This window comes from Octodon degus, unplaced genomic scaffold (genome assembly GCF_000260255.1).
Source record: "Octodon degus isolate 3935 unplaced genomic scaffold, OctDeg1.0 scaffold00077, whole genome shotgun sequence".
Taxonomy (NCBI): domain Eukaryota; kingdom Metazoa; phylum Chordata; class Mammalia; order Rodentia; family Octodontidae; genus Octodon; species Octodon degus.
The window spans coordinates 10,211,198-10,229,455 of NW_004524653.1; the positions used below are offsets into that span (position 1 = coordinate 10,211,198).

The 18,258-nt window shown below is 49.5% G+C and overlaps 1 protein-coding gene across 2 annotated transcripts in view; it reads right to left on the minus strand.

Moving 5' to 3' along the window:
* The window catches only part of Eya2 (EYA transcriptional coactivator and phosphatase 2), a 241,229-nt gene that overhangs the window by 112,946 nt on the left and 110,025 nt on the right, over nucleotides 1-18,258 (minus strand). For both annotated transcript variants that reach the window (XM_023720813.1, XM_004636067.2), the window contains exon 5: nucleotides 16,318-16,434. In XM_023720813.1, the coding sequence (XP_023576581.1) occupies nucleotides 16,318-16,434 (117 nt within the window). The remainder of the gene's footprint in view (nucleotides 1-16,317; nucleotides 16,435-18,258) is intronic.

The following is an 18,258-nucleotide window of genomic DNA, read 5'->3' on the forward strand; positions in this document are numbered from 1 at the left end:
CCCCCCCATTTGAACACTGTTGGAGGGGTCCATGTCAGTCTTTGCAGGCTCTGACTCGGGAGTGACCCGGTCATGTCCCCTCTTGGTGGCCAGCATTTGTCAGTGGCCTCTCTCCATACCCTGCCCACAAGAAAGACAAGAAACACCATCCTCCCTGGCTCTCTGGGGGGCAGGGTTCGTGTGATTCGGTGTGGGGAACAACACTAATGACAGCCACAACCACTCAAGCAGATCTAGCTTGACCTAAATCAACCCAAATCAGGAGCCAGCAGATGACGGACTGCTTTTGTAAATAAAGTTTTATTGGGACCCAGGATTTTGTTTATTGGGTTGGCTATGACAGTATTCATGGTACATGGGCAGAGGTTAGGTAGATGTTGCAGGTATTATATACCATACAAAGCCCAAAATATTTTCTGTTTGTACCTTTACAGAAAAAAATTGCTGACCCTTGATCTAGAAGTAGTTCAGCCTTTCCTTCTAGAAGCACAATGCTGGGATTCTGGGTTTTCTCATTCTGCTTTGACTGCCTTTTGGTCTCTATTCCCTTTCTCTGAGTGATCAAAAATACTCTGAGGATCTCAGGCCTCAGGAACATCATAGATAACTCCTCAAAAAAAAAAAAAAAAAAAAAAAAAAAAAAAAGCACAGAATTCCTCAACACAATGATGTAGGCTTGCTGAGCACCTGCTATGCGGCAGCTAGCGCTGCAAGCGCTGCCTGGATACCAAGTCCTTTCTTGTTTATAACAACCTGATGGGGCAGCAGCATTTTCTCCCAGCTGAGGAAGCTGCACCAGAGGACTAAGCAGCCAAACACGCACGTGTAAAGGTACACACAAGTCTGTTGGGTGCACACTGGGCTGTGGGGTTCATTTCTTAGTGTGGACTGTGATTTAAAAACTTGAAGCCAGGGGCTGGGGAGATAGCTCAGCAGCCTAGGCACCTGCCTGGCAATCTCAAGGATTTGGGTTTGATCCTGGTATTGAATGCCTTGTGGGCCTTGAAATAGGGCGTGGTGGCACACGCCTGTAATTCTAGTACTGGGGAGGCTGAGACAGGGGGCTCACTATGAGTCTGAACTGCATAGTGTGACTCTGTACCAAATAAATAAAAAATAAAAATTTAAAAAAAAAACCCTTGAAGCTGGCATGGTGGTGTACACCTGTAACCCTGGACTCTGGGGGCTGAGGCAGAGAAGCTAAATTCTGAGCCTAGTCTTGGTAACTTAGTATCCTAGGGAGACCCTATCTCAAAATTTGAAAAAAAGCTTGGGCCGGGTAGATGGCTCAGTAGGATAAGTGCTTGACTGGCAAACACAAGGATCTGTGTTCAATCCCTGGTTCTGCCAAAAAAGAAAAAAGAAAAGAAAAGAAAAGTGGGAGAGAAAAAAAAAAAAAAAGAAAAGCTTGGAGATTTTGCTCAGTGCAAATGCTCTGGGTTGAGTACACACATGTACACACACACACACACACATCCCACTCATTTGCAGACAGGAAAGCTGAGTCCTAAGGAAGAGCTATGTTCTGCCTGATCTCTCCCACTCTGGGCACAAATCCAGAAGATAAAGCCCCACTGCTTCTCTTAAGACCTGCCCGGGCCTTCCAGGCAGGACACTGCCCGGCAGTTCTAATGGGGGACGCTGAATCTCTGTAGGATCAGTGACCCCACAGGCACAAGGCAGGAGAGGAGAAAACCTCAGTGCTATATTCTAAGATTAGGGGCCTGGGAGGACATGGTCCCTCACCTTGGCCCTCTGGTGGACCCTGCCTGTGTGTCCTTACTCAGGCCCTCGTTTTGATCCCTGGCTCTGCTGTGAGGCCGGTCAGAGGAGCCTGGAGAATTTAAAGGCCTGGCATCCGGTCACCTGGTAGGCACCCAAAGGCAGCAGTGGCTTGGGGCTCCCTTTCTGAGCCACAGCTCTGGGGGCTGCAAGGGAGGGTGGAGGAGCAGAGATGTGGAGTCTGGTGAAGGCCAAAGTGGAAGTTGGAATTGCAGGGGTGCCTAGGTGGCCACAAAGGATACACACACACACACACACACACGCGCGCGCGCGGCATGTGCAGATTGTAGCTCTCTGGTTCACAGCAGCAGGGACAGCAAAAGGTTGCAGCAACCAAAATTTCATCCTTGGGGGCCAGGGAGATGGCTCAGTGGAATAAGTGCTTGCCTGACAAGCGCAGGGGCCTGAGTTCCATCCCTGGTTCCGAAAATAAATAAATAAATAAATAAATTTCAGCCCAGCACAGAGGAGTGCAAAGCACCTGCTGCTCCAGAGGGGGAGAGAACCCAGCAAAATGCCCAGCTCAACCCACCATCCATGGAAGGAGCTGCGGCTGCGCAATGCCATGTGCACCTGACAGTTGCAACAATGAAGTGCCGAGATTTGGTCTCAAGCCTTATGTGTGACCTGAGCCCAGCCCACAACAACCTGTTCCACAGATGAGCCTCACTGAGTCCCAGGAGGCATCTGCCTCCAGGCTCGTGTGTGGTGAGGCTGGGACTGCAGCCCAGGCAGCTAGCTTTCCCTGTGCAGCTTTAGGAAGCCACTCTGGAGACTGACGTGGGTGCATCTGGGCTGACTCTGAAAGACCTCCAGGACAAGCTGTTTATTGGGAAATATAAAAATCCCATCTGTAAAGCAAAACGCACGTTATGAACATTTATAAAACACCAGCATGGGCTGGTGAGAGCGCTCAGCGGTCTAAAGCGCCTGCTTAGGCAAGCTTAGCATTGGGGTCCATGGTCCCCAGCACCACGTGTCATACCAGCCCCACCCTCAGCATAGGCTGAGCCAGGAAAAAAAAAAAAGCCAGCATTTTCTATTGGAAAAAAAAAATGCACACATGTGTAAATGCATGACTCTGGCAACACACACACACACACACACACACACACACACACTGATATTATAAATGCGTGAGAAATGCACAATGGTATATAAGGGCAGGTGGACGGGGTCTGCAGAATCAGGCCCCTCCCTGCTGGGTCACAGGAAGCCTCTTGGGATGGGCAGCAGCAACTCCCTCCAGGTTTCCTGGCACAGGGAGAACAGTGCGGGTTTCTAGGGCAATGGGTCAGTGCTTTGGTCTCCTTCACCGCAGCTTTGAGAAGCAGATGGAGTCTAATTCGTTTGACTGGTGCAAACTGTGCAGCCCACAGCCTGGCATGAGTCCTGACTGCAGCTTCTCTCTGGGGAGAGCTGAAGTGTCAGTCAGTCGGTCGGTCGGTCGGTCGGTCAGTCAGTCAGTCAGTCAGTCAGTCAGTCAGTCGTCTGCCTGCCTGCCTGCCTGTCTGTGCCTCTCCCAGTAAGTAGTTTCCTGCCCGAGGCTGTACTCCCCTCCCTTGCTGCCGCCCCCTAATTATCCCTTTCAACTCCTGAACAGAAGGTGGGGTTGGTGTGGGCCACTCTCCACTTTCATCTGCATGACCCACCCTCTATTCTGGGTTTCTGCAGGATTATTTTTTTAAAAATTGGTTCCTTGTTTTATTCTTTTTCTCATTCCTCTCCCCCCTTCCCTGCTAATTAAGGGGTTGGAGAGAGGCTTATTCTGCCACCTTTCCAACATAGTTTGCAGGTGCAGACCCTGGTGTGGGCGTGGTTCTTATTTCATGGAGACATCAGGAATGAACACCACACAAACACACACACACACACACACACTCGGGATGAGGGCAACAGTGTCCATGCCCTGCTCTGGGCCTCTGTTCCTTGAAGGTAGATAGATGAGCAGGATGATTCTAGACTTTTCTGAATGGGCCCCGAGGTGCTGGGGTGAGGTCCGGACACAGGCCCTGGTCTGGGGGCAGGCTCGTAGCATCTGCTCTCCACAGGTCTCCTTCCCTGTTGCAAGGCCCCAAAGGCTTCCTGGTGTTTCTCACACTCCTGGAGCTTCCATAAGCCATGGGGCTCTGCAAGGCCAAACTTCAGCCACCCTTCAACCTCCACCTCAGCCCTGTCCCCTCCTCCAGCTACCACGTTCCATATGGCCAGGTTTACCATCACCTCTGTGGCCATCCTGTCCTCCTTCCAGTCTCTCTTTGCTATGTACCCCCTTTCATGTCCCTCAGAGGGTTGTGACAGCCGATGTCACTGGCCATCTTCTCTCTTCCTCTCTCATGGACTGTTATGCACAGGACTGTGCTCATTGCACTAGCTGGGCTGCATTTGGTGAGAGGGCCTGCAGGGAGTAGATTAAGGTCACATGAGGCCACAGGGGTCATCGGGTCATAAATGTGTCCTTACAAGAAGAGGAACAGTGTGGGGTGTGCTGGCATGACTGTGATCCCAGCACTTGGGAGGCTGAGGCAGGAAGATCCTTGCAAGTTTGAGGCTGGCCTGGGCTACAAAGTGAGCTCAAGGCCAGCCTGAACTGCACAGTGAGACCCTGTCTCAAAATCAAAAAAGATAGAAAAGAAACAAATAAGGGCATGCAATTTTAGAGTAGGGCAGGAGAAGGTCCTCACCACAAGAGGACCCACTGCTTGGGCCAGGGCTGTGAGACCCTCTAGACTGCTGAGAACATGAAGTTCTAGCATTTCAGCTGCCCAGTTTATTTATCGTCCCCCGTGACACAGGCCAGGCAGACAATTACCCTTCTGCACCCTTTCACTGTGACACGGACTCAGGCCTAATGATCAGCTCAGGGCTGCAGGGCCCACCTCCTGCGTGCTGCCCAACAGAACTTGCACTTGGGAATGTTCACTGAGTAAGTGATGGATGGTCTTCCCTTCACCACAGCCCTCTCTCCCCACGCCTGTGGCTGCCACCATGGAAACCTGTGACAGGGAGGCTCACTATTCTGAGGAGGTATGTGGAAATTTGTGGGGACACTTTTATTGGGGTCAGTGGTAGAATTCAGTGGGAAGACGTCAGGGGCTTTCATAATGACACACAATGATACCGCTGAGGTGCAGGCCTGTCCGCTCCTTCATGTGCTGGCCACTGCCTCCCACAAGCTACAAGGACCCGGGCTCAAGCAGCTGCAACAGTGGCCTGCGGCCCTCACGGCTGAGTCTGCCTCCTGTACAGCCGAAGTTTGCCCCGCGCAGCCCCAGAGCCGCAGCCCACCCCCCACATCAACACCAAAGGTGTGTCCTCGGGGTTTTCAGATACAACGAGCTTTGTGTGCTCAGCCTGGACCGTACTGAGAGGCATTCAGACATTCTTATGTGATTAGTGACCAATCCTCAGTCATGCTCTGCAGAAAAAAGGGAGAGAAGATGGGGCGGCAGAGACACCGAGGAAGTTTTGGGAAAACACAGTCAGCAAGTAGCTCGAGAGAGACAGATACGGGTGAAATCAAGCGCTGTGCTAGGTGCAGAGTAAGAACGCTTCTACCTCTGTAGGCAGAGTGAGCGGGACAGAAGACAAACACGTGGCGTGCGTCTTTCTCCTGGCATCACGGGTCCTGTATCCCTGTGGCCCTGGCTGCTCTGCCTCTGTACAACTCTCCATCCCCGGCGAAACCATCCTAGGTCAATCTGCACAAAGAAAAGCGCAATCCCCAGCGTTGCCTTTCCTGCAGCTCTCTCCCAGCTCACTGTTCCATGCGTTTATTTCCCTTGTTGGTATTATTTACTGCCCGTCTCCCACCTCTTGCAGTAGAGCAGAGAGGGAAGGAGGGACAGACTCTGCGCCAGCCGCTCGGCTCTTCTGTCTGTCTTTGCACACCTCACCAGCCGGGCCGTTGCGACAGAACATCACAGGCTGGCAGCTTACACGGCAGAAGTGCATTTCTCACTGTTCTCGTGGCAGAAACAGCCACAATCAGGGTCCCCGGTGAGGGCCACCTGCCGGCTCCCAGATGACCACCTTGCCGCTGGGCCTTGATGTGGCCCTTCCACTGTGTGGATACTCGGAAGTCGGGGTCAGAGACAATGAGATCTCCCCAGCCCCATCCTGAAGCCCCAAACCAATTATGTCCCAAAGGCCTTCTCCAAATCCCCTCACATTAGGGGTAAGAGCCTCAGCCTGTGTTCTGGTGGGACAGTTTGGTCTGCAGTTGCCTTCAGCCCACTTCAACGTCAGCCAGGTTAGGGACTGGCTTTGAACCCTCTCCGAGAGCTGGGCTGCTCTATCCCCCAGTCGTGTTTACATTACAGTGAAGTTAAGCTAAAGTGAAATTCCAATTCCTCGGTCACACTGGTTACATTTTAAGTGCCCAACAGGCCTGTGGGCCCAGTGGCTTCAGGATAGAACCACACAGATACCGAACTTGCTTGAATCCTGGAGAATTCTACCAGACAGAGCTGCCATGAGACTCGCTGGTTCAGCAAGCTCCCTCCCGATCCCCAACTTGATCTGCCTGGCTGTTTTCACTTGTCCTTCCCAGAGGATTTTGGAGAAAGGTGACCGAATCAAGTTTGTTACATAAGCAGGAGCCGAGACCATCCCTCTGACCTCTCTGCGCCCTAAATGCGGAAGACTTGAGCTCAGGCCACGGGCAGCGAGCCTGCCAGCACACTGGAAGGTGACCCAGGATGAAGATGTGACATGGAGCAAGAGTGACATGTGCAGGGGGCCACACCCTCCTCCTCAGGTACAGAGATGCTGATTCACACCAGGAAACCCGACTTCAGTCCCGCAGTCCCCAGACGCAGAGCCTGGCTCCTGTCTGGACTGACACTGTGGGACCAGGCAGCCTTTGCCTGCTCAGAACTGGCTGGGCCAGGGCAGCAGAACATGCTGCTGGCAAGAGGAAACAGGGAAATGACGCCACCTTCCCAAAAGAGGTCCTCGGTATCTGCCTGGGCTCCAACCAGGCTGCCACTCAGGTTCTCCAAAGAAAGGTCCTCAAGGGGCCTGCTGCCTGGCTCCCAGTCATCACATGGCTTGTAGTTTGCCCCTTATACTCTTGGTCTCAGAACCTGTGTTTCGACTCAGAAAATCCAGAACTAAGTTGCAAATTGGAGTTAGGACGACCAGCCTTGTAAGTACTTCTCTGCTTCACAAAGGATTTCAATGAGGGTGTTGAAATTGGTTGCCAGCATTGATTAAAGAGCTTTCAAACAAAAACACAGTTTCAGGCCCCCCTCTCTTTTTTTTGCGGTACCAGGGATTGAACTCAGGACCTTGCACTTGGCTAGGCAGGCGCTTATGCTACTGAGCTATATCCCTGGCCCTTCACACCTATCTTGAAAAACAAACAAACAAACAAACAAACAAACAAACAAAAGATTCAGTCCGTGAGGGACTCACTACTTTGGCAGCGGTGAGCTGAAGCCAAGCAAAACTCCATCAGCCAACAGCTTTGGTGGGGGTGCGGCCTCTGGTTTGTCGTGGGTCCCCCCCATCCGCTCTGACACCATATCCAGCTCACGCTGCTTACATGGCCTGCACGGCTCTGTACTGCTGGAGTTTGAACCTCTGCTTTAGAAGAACCACATTCCAGAGCAGGTTCATCCCATAGTGCTGGAGAAGCATTCAAAAAGAGTACCTAATGTCTGCTTTGACTTAGAATGTAAATATTTCTTTCCAGTTGGCTGTTTGTTGTTTTTTGTGGTTTTAATTTGATTTTCAGTTCTGGCGTCCTTTGCCATGTCCACCCCAAATTCCACAATTAATTTATTCATCTTTTCATGTATTGATTTTGGATTTCTAAGTCACAGTTAGAAAAGATCTTTCCACCTCAGGGTTATACAATTTCTGCTCATTCTCATTCTACTACTTTGATGGGTTCCCTTTTTTTTTTTTTTGCGGAACCAGGGATTGAACTCAGGCCCTTGTGCTTGCCAGGGAAGCGCTTATTCCACTGAGCCATCTTCCCGGCCCCATGATGGGTTCCCTTTTGAAATTTAAATTGCTGACCCTCTTTGATGTTTTTCTGGTGCATAATAACAGTGACAGAGATTTTTCCCCCAGATGGTTAAGCAGATGTTCCAGTTCTGGTCACTGCACGGTCCATCTTTCCCCATTGACTTTAGCTGCCATCTTACCCATGTTCTCGACTCCTCTTTGGCTGGTATGCTTCTCCCATCGATTGATCAAGTCTATTCATCCCAGAATGCACTGCTCTGGCGACTGAAGCTCTATGGTGCGTTTTACACATTGCTATGCCTACGACTGTACTGCTCTTATTTTGTATCCTTTACAAATCAACTCTTGATTCACAGGAAAAGAAACAGAAATTGGTCAAAGATCTGAAAAGATGCTCCATCTCACTTGTAAGACAAGACTTGAAAATCAGTGCTACCCTGAGACCTGTTTTTTCATGAATCAGGTTGGCAACGACTAGCAGTTCAGCGACTCTGGGTTGGCAGGCACATCTTCCAGGAAATGGGCTCTCAAACAGAAGAGTGTGAGTTTAAACTGAAAGAATCCCTACAAAGGGCAACCTGAAGATATCTACCGGGTGTAGACCAGAATCACACTTCTGGATACCTGCTAGACCTGCTTCAGCTATAGTTGTATAAATAAACAGCATATACAGTTATGTTGGTGGTAACACTGCAAAAGACTGGAAACAAGCCAAACGCCCTCCAATAAGAAACTGGTTAAATCTTTCGTAGCACATCACTGAATGAAATAATGGGTATTCATGAAAAAGGGTGAGGGATGATAGTCTTTCTACCTAGGGAACTGAAATACAAAGATACAAAGCTAAGTTAAGAAAGCAAGTACAGATTTATGCACAATATGCAGAACACATACCAAAGTTCCTGCACATCATCTAAGACAGTGATCCTCAGCCTGTGTGGCACTGAGGACTGGCTCTGTGGAAGACAATCTTTCTTTTTTTTTATATATATTTATTTATTACATTTATTTATTGTGTGTGTGGCCAGCTCAGCCCACCAGGGGCGGGGCTGGCTGGCATGTGGTGCTGGAGGATTGAACCGCGGTCCCTGTGCTTTGCCAAGCTTGTTTCAAGTAGGTGCTTTAGAACACTGAGCCATCTCTCCAGCCCGAAGACAATCTTTCTGTGGAAGTTGTGTCGGGGGGATGGTTTCAGGGTGATTCAAGGACATTGCAATTTTTTTTTAATTTATTTATTTATTTATGTGTGTGTGTGTGTGTGTGTGTGTGTGTGTGTGTAGCCAGCTCAGCCCACCAGGGGGCGGTGCTGGCTGGCATGTGGTGCTGGGGGATTGATCCGTGGTCCCCGTGCTTTGCCAAGCTTGTTCTAAGTAGGTGCTTTAGACCACTGAGCCATCTCACCAGCCCCGACATTGCAATTATTATTATTACTTCATGTACTTTATTCCTCTTGCTATTACTTACCGTCTCATAAAAACTACGCAGCTTAAATCCTCGCAGCACAGGCAGCTCAAGGGCTTGTGCTCCTGTAAGAATCCAATGACGCTGATCTGACAGGCAGTAGAGCTCAGGCTGTGATGCGAGCCATAGGGTGCGGCTGAAGTAACATGAGAATTTCAGCAGGGATGCCCCTCACTTCCTGCGTGCAGCCTGGTCGCTAACAGGTCAAGGTACTGATCTATAGCCCGGGGCTTGGGGACCCCTGGACTAGGAGACATAATGTGAGACATAATGGCCTCAAAGGCCATGAATAGTGAAAACCTATACTCAAATAATAGAGCTAAAGAACAATGTCAGGTGGGGCTGCCTGCTCAGAAGCAACAGATCTGTGTAACCAGAGCACTAACAGAAACGGTAACAACCAGGGACACCCAGAGAAGTGCTCCATGGAGTAGAGGACTTGCTTTCAAAAGGAGGTACAGGTATCGTGATAGAAGGGTTGTCAAGACAACATGGGTGCTGCATGACAAAAGCCAGGGGAAGTGCGCAAGGATGCACAAGAACTGCAAAAGCAGTGCTTTCCAAACAGAGCCTGAGCAGGTGAGGAAGGGGAGAGCTGGGGCCGCAGAGACCGAACCGCACTCCTGTGTTTACCAGGATTAACTATTTTGCTTCCAGCTGCTGTCACTGCACATAGTGGGGAAAAAAAAATAAACCATTGTACTGGCCACAGCAGGGACTGGCTTTCGCCTTTCAGGTGACAAGAGTTTGAAAACAAGGTTCTCAGGACAGTGAGCATAGGGCATGAAGGAAGGACAGTGATCCCTTTCAGGGGGAAATAATTGGTGTGCTCACAGTCGCCTAGCAGTCTCCAGGAGGGTGATCAGGAAAGCCCTGAGGACTCCCTGCTTTGGGGAGATGGAATTGCGAGGGTACAGAGGCCACAGTAACCAAAATTCACAGGCAGAGTCTCTGAGTGAAAGAGCTATGCTGCTGGGAGAGTTCTGGAAGCTTGCAGACTGTTCAACGCTAGAACTGTCCCCCACCTCCCTACGGGAGAGAAGACAGAACTGGGAGAGAACCCAGAGGCCTTGCAGGTTAGCGCAGTTGTTTAAGTGCCTGCTTGGGCAAACCCAGTCAGGCCCAGGGGACCCCAGTTTGATCCCCAATTCCACTTGCTTCACCAGATGCGCCCTTAGGCAACCTGAGCCAGCCAAAAATCCTTCCTAGAGGCAGGATCCAGCAGAGAACCACTTAAAAACATTAGACACAGCAATCCCTGGAGCCCCACAACACAGCTGGGGAGAGCTCCTGCCCTGGGATAGAGTAGAAAACTCACAGACCACAGGGCATTTGGTAGAATATTCAGGAAGATTTGCCTCAGTGTTAGGCAAACTTTGCCCTGCACTAAATGTGGCTCTGACCCCAAAGCTTAAAGCAAGACTTGACAAAAATCGAGCTGTTTCTAAGCAACCTAGCTGCATCCCAGAACAAAGCTGTATTTGTGCAGGAATACGTACAAACACCCAGTTTCTGACAAGGTAAAATTTATGCGTGACACCCAACAGAAAAGATCAGGCTGCAAAAAGCAGGGAAGTCTGACCCTGCATGAGGAGAAAAATCAGTGGAAAGTAATGAATGGCAGAGCAGACAGGGACAGAGGACAGGACACACACTGCGACCGTGTGCTCTCTGTTCAAGAAGCCAGGGGAAGGGTGGCAGGTAGCAGGAGAGACCTGGAGGGTACAAAGAAATGGCTCAGACTCTTGGGATGAAAACTGCTTTGGGATGAGGAAAACGCCCTGGATTTACTGAAGAGCAGATCAGATACTGCTGAAGAAAACACCACCGTGAAGATGAGGGGGCAGGGGCAGCACGGCAAAAAAGACACCAGAAGCGCTGGCTGATGCATTTCCCAACTGACGGACACGCAGACTTACAGACTAAGAAGCTCAACGAACCCAGAACGCAAGAGTCACAATGAAAACTGCACCACACGCATCCTCGTCATCATAAAAAACCAAAACACAATAAAAGACATGCGAGCCGGAGATGTAGCTTGGTGGCAGAGGGCTTGCTGGGCGGGTTAAATACAAAGAACTAAAGTAACTCCAGAGTTATCCTAGCCTGGTTTTCTGACTAATAAATCCTCTATCATTCATTCTGTAGTCACAGTAACAGGTGATTACAATAGACTGCTTATATTCCATTTACACACTCAGAAGGAAGTTCTAGATTGTTTGGGGCTTTGAAACTGGGTAGACATAGGACCAGCATGGGAGAAAGACGGTAAAGATGTTTGGACTGGGTCAGAGCACAATCTGCTCCCAAAATTAAGTGAAAAAGGAGTAACTTTTAATGGGTCTCTTCTTGTAGGTCCAAAGGAATACAGAGGAGGTAAGGGAACAGGAAGTGACCGCTAATGGGTTTGGCATTTCTTTTTGGGGTGATAAAAATGTTGGGGAGTTAGAAGTAATGATTGTATGATTTAACAAACACAGTAAAAACCACTACCTTGAACATTTCAAAAGAGTTAAGGTTTGTGGCATGTAAATTACAGCTTGGTAAAAAAAAAAAAAAAAAAAAAGTTAATTTAAATGGCTAAAAAGGAATACATGCCTTTTGTAAAAACAACTAACAAATCGAAGCATTTTGGTATTTTAATACAGGAAGGAACCTAAAACATCATCTAACCCAGGAGATTATATTTAATGATGCAGGGTCTCGCTATGCAGTTCAGACTTGTAGTGATCTTCCTGTCTCAGCCTCCCCAGTGCTAGGATTACAGGAGTGTGCCACCACGCCTGGTTCCAGGGCCAGCACAGCATACAGTACATGCAATTCTGTACTGCGAATTGAACCCAGGTCCTTGCGCTTGCCAAGCAGGTGCTTAGCCTGCTGAGCTATCTCCCAAGCCCCTAACCCAGGACCTCTTGTGGAGCACAGAGTAGGAGTTTGGAGAGAGGGTCCCTCATCAGGTCTCCCTGGGGGAGCTGCTCACTGAATCCTGCCCTCTACGCACTCCTGGGGCACTTGCTAACGCCAAAGCCGAGGGATACAGATCAGGAGAACTTAGTGACTTGTGAGCATCCGTGACCAGTGACCAGTGAACTGCACACAGCTTATTGGTGCCAGGCGTGGTACTGAATTCCATAATCCTGTATAAATATTTTTTAAATAAGTCTAGCAGCAACCAGACTTGGGTATTTTGAGCTGAGATCCCTGGCTACAAACCTTCTATGAATTTTCAGGGGTTTTCTTTTTCTTTCTTTTTTTTTTTTTTTTTTCATATCCTTGGTCCCATGACTGCACTGGTGGTGGTTCTGAGCTTCAGCGTTAGCACTTTTTGGTCTCTAGGATTTCTACTGCACAGGGTTCCCACTGTTCTTAAGTTCCCCTTAACACTGAGGTTGACAGAGCTGATGCTTATGCAGATGAACCAGCCCTCTTTAATTAGCATTTCTCCCCCTCCGACAACAACCACTTACTGAAACGGAGTGCTCAGGGAATAGCGGCGAGCTGGGATAGAACGCGGCCCACCAGAGCTGAACTCTGGACCGGAACGTTCCTAGAGCACTTCGCCTGTGCCATGAACCTCTCTAAATATGTCACGTACATTAATGCATTTAATTAGCGCAGCGCCCCATGAGGTCGGTACTATCAGCAACCCTGTTTTACAGGGGACGAAATGAAGGTACCTGATGGGTAACTTAGTGTAAAGTCACACGGCTGGTATCGCCCAACCGGGATGGTAACTCAGCCCAACCTTGGAGTTCCTGTTTGTAATGACTGAACCACCACGTTATGGAAAGAGCAGCGGAAAAAAACAGCGAGAGCTCAACTTGTAAAGCCCTCAGCTGATACAACCAAACCACTCCACTGAGTACTCCAGCAGCCCTGAGTCATCTCTCTTGTTATACGGCCAGTGTCAGCGGTGAGGAGACTGAGGCACTGGGGAGGTCCCAGCGTGGCTCAGTCCCCTTGTCAGGTGGTGTGTGTGTGTGTGTGACAGCCCACACTCAGAGCTCTTCAGCACCTCTGGCACCAATGGTTCTGATTACGCGCTCTTGAGATGTTTCTTTTCTTTTTAATCTTGTGGCGATTTCTGTTTTATCAGGGGAAGCCAAAAAGAAACAAAACACCCAAGCCCATAAGAAACACATTTTAGATATAAAAACCTTGGTGTGAACTTTAAAAACAAAATACTACCAAATAAACCCAAACCTAAACCAACCACAGAAAGGCTGAACTCGTGCGGCGGACTTCGTCTTTTCTGTTTCATGCGTGTTGGGTGGGGGGGCAGGTGATCCGGGTGGACACAGGTCTTAACCCAGGGCCTCAGACAGCAACGGACCTGCAGAAGGTTCTGGAAGCTGGTGAGATTAGATAAACACCTACGGGAGGAATCCAGTTTACCTAATTCTGTCCACTTTGAGGCAGAAGTCAATATTTGTAAAATGAGGGGGTGGGTTCTACCTATTATGTTCTTTTTGCATGTATGGGATTATGATTTTAATTATTAGAGAGGAAAAGGATTCATCCCGGCTTCTTATTGGGGCCTAGGAAGTCCGCATCCTCAGCTTCAGCTCAGCCCAGGTCGGGCTCTTCCTCCTCTTTCTTCTCTGCAAAGCCAAGTCCCGCCAACATCTTCCCTACAAGATGCTCGGAGCTGTTCGAGAGTTTATTTCTCCTCTGGAACAACTCAGAGGGGGGAAAAAGAAACGCTAATAGGAAGCACATGGGCATGGTGTGTGAGCGCCTGTGTTTGTGTTTGAAAAGGAGGAGTACTTCAGGCTTGCAAAATGCCTGGCCTGTCTCAAGAGCAGTTCATGGCCATTAACATCAGGCAGTTAATGGGACAAAGCCCAGCTGCCGCTGAGCTTTCTGGCATTCAGACCTCAAGGACAACGCGGAAATAACGTGGGGACAGAGCAGGAGAGGTTTCTGATTTGTGAGAGGCTGGTGGAGGGTGGGTGGAGGCGGGGTCCTTGGTCAGGGTCACCCCCAGGCTTCACCTTCTAGGTGGGTCTGTGGAAGCGTGGAAGGGCAGGATAGGGTGAGGGCTCTGAGCCTGGCTTCTGGAGGGCCACTACCTGGTGGCTGCTCATGGCCATGTGATCTGGGACAAGTTCCTCTCCCTGTAAGACAAGGGTGACGAGGGGACAGTCTCTGCCCCTAGAGTCTTGAAGGACCCAGGAAGTGTCAGCACTCAGAGGAGGAGACACAGAGCCTGGGGTTCCAGAAATTGGAAGGTGAATCCCAGTCCCAAATGTTTATCGACTTTGAGATCCAGAGCAAATCCCTGTGCTCTCTGAGTGGGGAAAGCAGGGCTGGGGGTGCTGACCTCACGTGGTTGTGGAAAGATCTAGAGGGGCAATCACAGTACCGTGCATATCCGGGTCTGAGAAGGGCTCCTGCCCCACTCTCTGACCTCATCTCCTCCCTGCACTCCAGATTCAAGAGTCCCCATTTTGCTCCTGTTGCTACCCCAGGGCCTTTGCTCTTGCGGCTCTATCTCCTGGCCTGCAGTGTCCAGCCCCTCACTCGGTACCTCCTTGTCACTGCTCAGGTCCCTCCCACCTGGGTAATGCTGACCCCAGGCCTCCTCTGAGCCTCATGACCCCTCAGGATACCCGGATTTTGTCCCTCACAGGCTTTTTCAAAATCTAGCATTACCTATTTGTTAACTGATTACTGTCCCCTCTCTTCTGGAGGGAACTGGCTCTGCTGACAGCTGTTTCTGCTTTCTGAAAGGGTACCAGGCACGAAGGTGGTGCCTGACAACACAAGAGGGCCTGGAGGAAGGGAGCCAACCACACCTGCACAACTGCAGTCATTTAACACTCAGCTGGGAGGAGCGTGGTGGTCGGGTGGGGGCAGGGCACAGCAGTTCAATCTCTGGCTGTGGAAGTCCTGAGGCAGCTCGGGGAGTTTCTATTGGAAGAGCTGAAAGAAAGCGGCTTGAGCCTGGGCCAAAGGGGAGTCCAGATCCCTTTACTGTCAGCATAGCACCACTGTTCCCTCCCTCCCTAAAGATGTGTGCTGTATGTGGTAGCACATGCCTGTAATCCCAGCACTTGGGAGGCTGAGGCAGGAGGATCGTTGTGAGTTTGAGACCAGTCTGGGCTACAAAGTGAGCTCAGGGGCAGTAGTTGCATACAAGAAAACTGCAGTCACGCATGAGCCCACCTACTTGTTTTAACTTTTCACGTTTGCATTTTATGTTTCAGGCCCTTGACGGCCATTGTTCCCAATTCATACGGAAGGGAAAACACCTCAAGTTACCCCCACCAACCCTTGGATCCCTGCATTAACTCCAAAGACTCCTGAGGAGACCGGTGCAGAAAAGGGGCTGTTGGATGATGAAAGTGGGGAGATCGGCCCCGGGGAACCTGGCAAGCTCAGGTGGGGAGCCGGGAGCTGGGTGCTGGACCCCTTTCCTCTCTTTCCCAGGATGCCCTTTGGGGGAGCCTGGAATAAGCTCTTTCCCTCCACATCCTTTCCCCCCACCCCCAGCCACTTCTCTGCATCTTGTCAGCAGCTTTGCTTGCACCGTTACACTTAAGATGCCAGCCCAAGCTGCCCCCCTCCTGCGGCCCTCTCTCTCCACATTCGCTGGGCCTCAGGCCTTCTCACAGGCACAGCCCGACTCACTCACCATGCAGTTTAGGCACCCGTGGCTGCCCCTGCCTGGAATGCTCTTCCTCAGGCCTGAGCCCGGCTGGCTCTGCCTCACCCTGTGGGTCTCTGTCCAGTGTCACCTCTTCACAGAGCCTTCCCTGACGACTCAATCTGAAGCCACACATCCCAAGTCTGAGCAGCTCACCACTCTCAACCCAAAGGCCATATCTAGCTGCTTCATCAGACTCATCCCTTCCAAAATCACCCTGTTTATCTGTTGACACATTTATCATCAGTCTTGCCCTGCTGTCACTGGTACTGAAATGAGAGAAGGTCACCTATCTATTTTATCTTTCATTTTAATTCCACTGCTTGCGATAAAGCCCGGCACATAGTAGGTGCTCAGGAAATCTGCTAAGCCAGTGAATGAATGAACAGACATCCAACTCAGGAGGTGCCTTAGAGCCGCACCAGGCCAGGCCGCAGCATCGAACTGACCGTGCATCTGGTAGGTGTACGGGCTCTGTCCAGTGGGCGAGGTGCTGAAGCTCGAGCCGTAGCTGAGGAATCCGCTCTGGCTGGGGGAATGGTTCAAGCTGTCTTCTGTTTTGATGCCTGCGAGGCATAAAAAGAAGCGTCAATAAAACACCACTAGGATGCGTCCCCGTCACCCCCTGAAGACTGCCGGGTCATGACTGTATGTGGCGTCAGGAGCTCCCAAACCAGGAAATACTTGCGAGTTAAAGTTAGTCTACAGATGTCTTGCGCTTTTTAAAAAAGGGAAATCTGATTGTTTAAAAAATTTAAGATTCCACTAAAAGTTATGGATATAGCTTCTCTTGACAACAGGACAGTCCAGAAATACCAGCTCTGTGTCCCCATCCGACCACAGACTGTCCTTCAGCATTCCCGGTTTGTGCTTCCCGTCTCTCTCATGGATTCCATACTGTCTCTGTGATGTGAGTCTGGGCTTGCTGCGCTGTTTTCCTCATGGTGGTCAATTTTTGAAAAATTTAAATTAAAAAATTACAATATTCTAGGACACTATCAAACATGGGATGGGAAAGGCAGGCCAAGGGGGGCTCACTCTGCATGGGCAGGCGGCTTCATGTCACCTGCCTGGATCTAGGGTGCATGATTCCGTGGCATGCCGGCCCACTGAATAGCACTGTGTCTAACTGGAATAAATGGCCTTTGGGGCTTGGGGTGAAGGTGTTCAATTCGCCATCCTTCCTTTGCAAAGATGATGCATGTCATGGGAAGACACACCCTCTGCTTATCTCATGGGGTGTGTGAGGTATGCGCCACTTATCCAAAAACCTCATATCCACAGTCATAAATTTGCCTGCTGCTGAGCCCAACTCTGGTGTGCTTATGCCACGCACAGGTACAACATGCTATGAGCCACTGGGTAGGGTATCGAGGGAGGCAGTCTGACCATTTTTTACATGGTAGAAAATTCAAAGAACACACAGATATAAAAGGCTCCTGCATGTTGCATGTGTATCTTTACATATATATTCCCTCTTTTAAAAACAATTGTTTTTTGTTTTTGTTTTTGCATTTAGGACAGGTTCTACAGAGTCTCACTGCATAGATCGGCCTCATAGTGATCCTCCTGTTTACAGCCTCCTAAGTGCTGGGATTACAGGCACACGCCACCACGCCCAGTCTAAAAATAATTGTGATTAGTCTGTAAGTACTGTGCTGCAAGTTCCTCTTTTTACTTTCATTACTCCACATTATATGATAATGATCATTCTCTGTCAGCTTACAAAGTTCTTTTTTTTTTTTTTTTTTGTGGTACTGGGGATTGAACTCAGGACCTTCCGCTTGGCAGGCAAGCGCTTATTCTACTGAGCTATTTCCCTGGCCCATGAAGTTCTTTCTTGTTTTACATTTATAGCTGCATAGTATTTCATGTACGTAGATATGCATATATAGAGACACAAATTACCTACGTATATATACCTGCATATGATGTCTATTTGCTACAGCTTATGGTCACTATGCTCACATTTTTGTGTTCATGGATAAGTATATTTTCCAGTATTGGATGGAATTGATAAATCTAACAGCAAGAGAATCATAAATGTTTATGGATGTTGCTACAATGTTTCAAACAGCAAGTGCCTGCTTCTCCATGCTCTGAATCAAATGGTTGTCTTTGTCTCCTAAGTACAAAACAGTACCTTCCTGCTGCTTATTTTGTTTTCCTTTTGTAGTACTAGAGACTAACTCCAGGGAGTGCTGAGATACAGGTTCAGTCTTTCCTTCTTTTTCACTGTTTGAGGTGGGGCATCACTAAGTTGGCCAGGCTGGCCTCGAACTTGCAATCCTTTTGCATCAGCTGCTAAATGGCTAGGCTAATAGGCATGTGCCACCATCCTTGGCTGTTTAGCTTGCATTTCTTTACAGAACATTTTCTAGCTCTGGGGG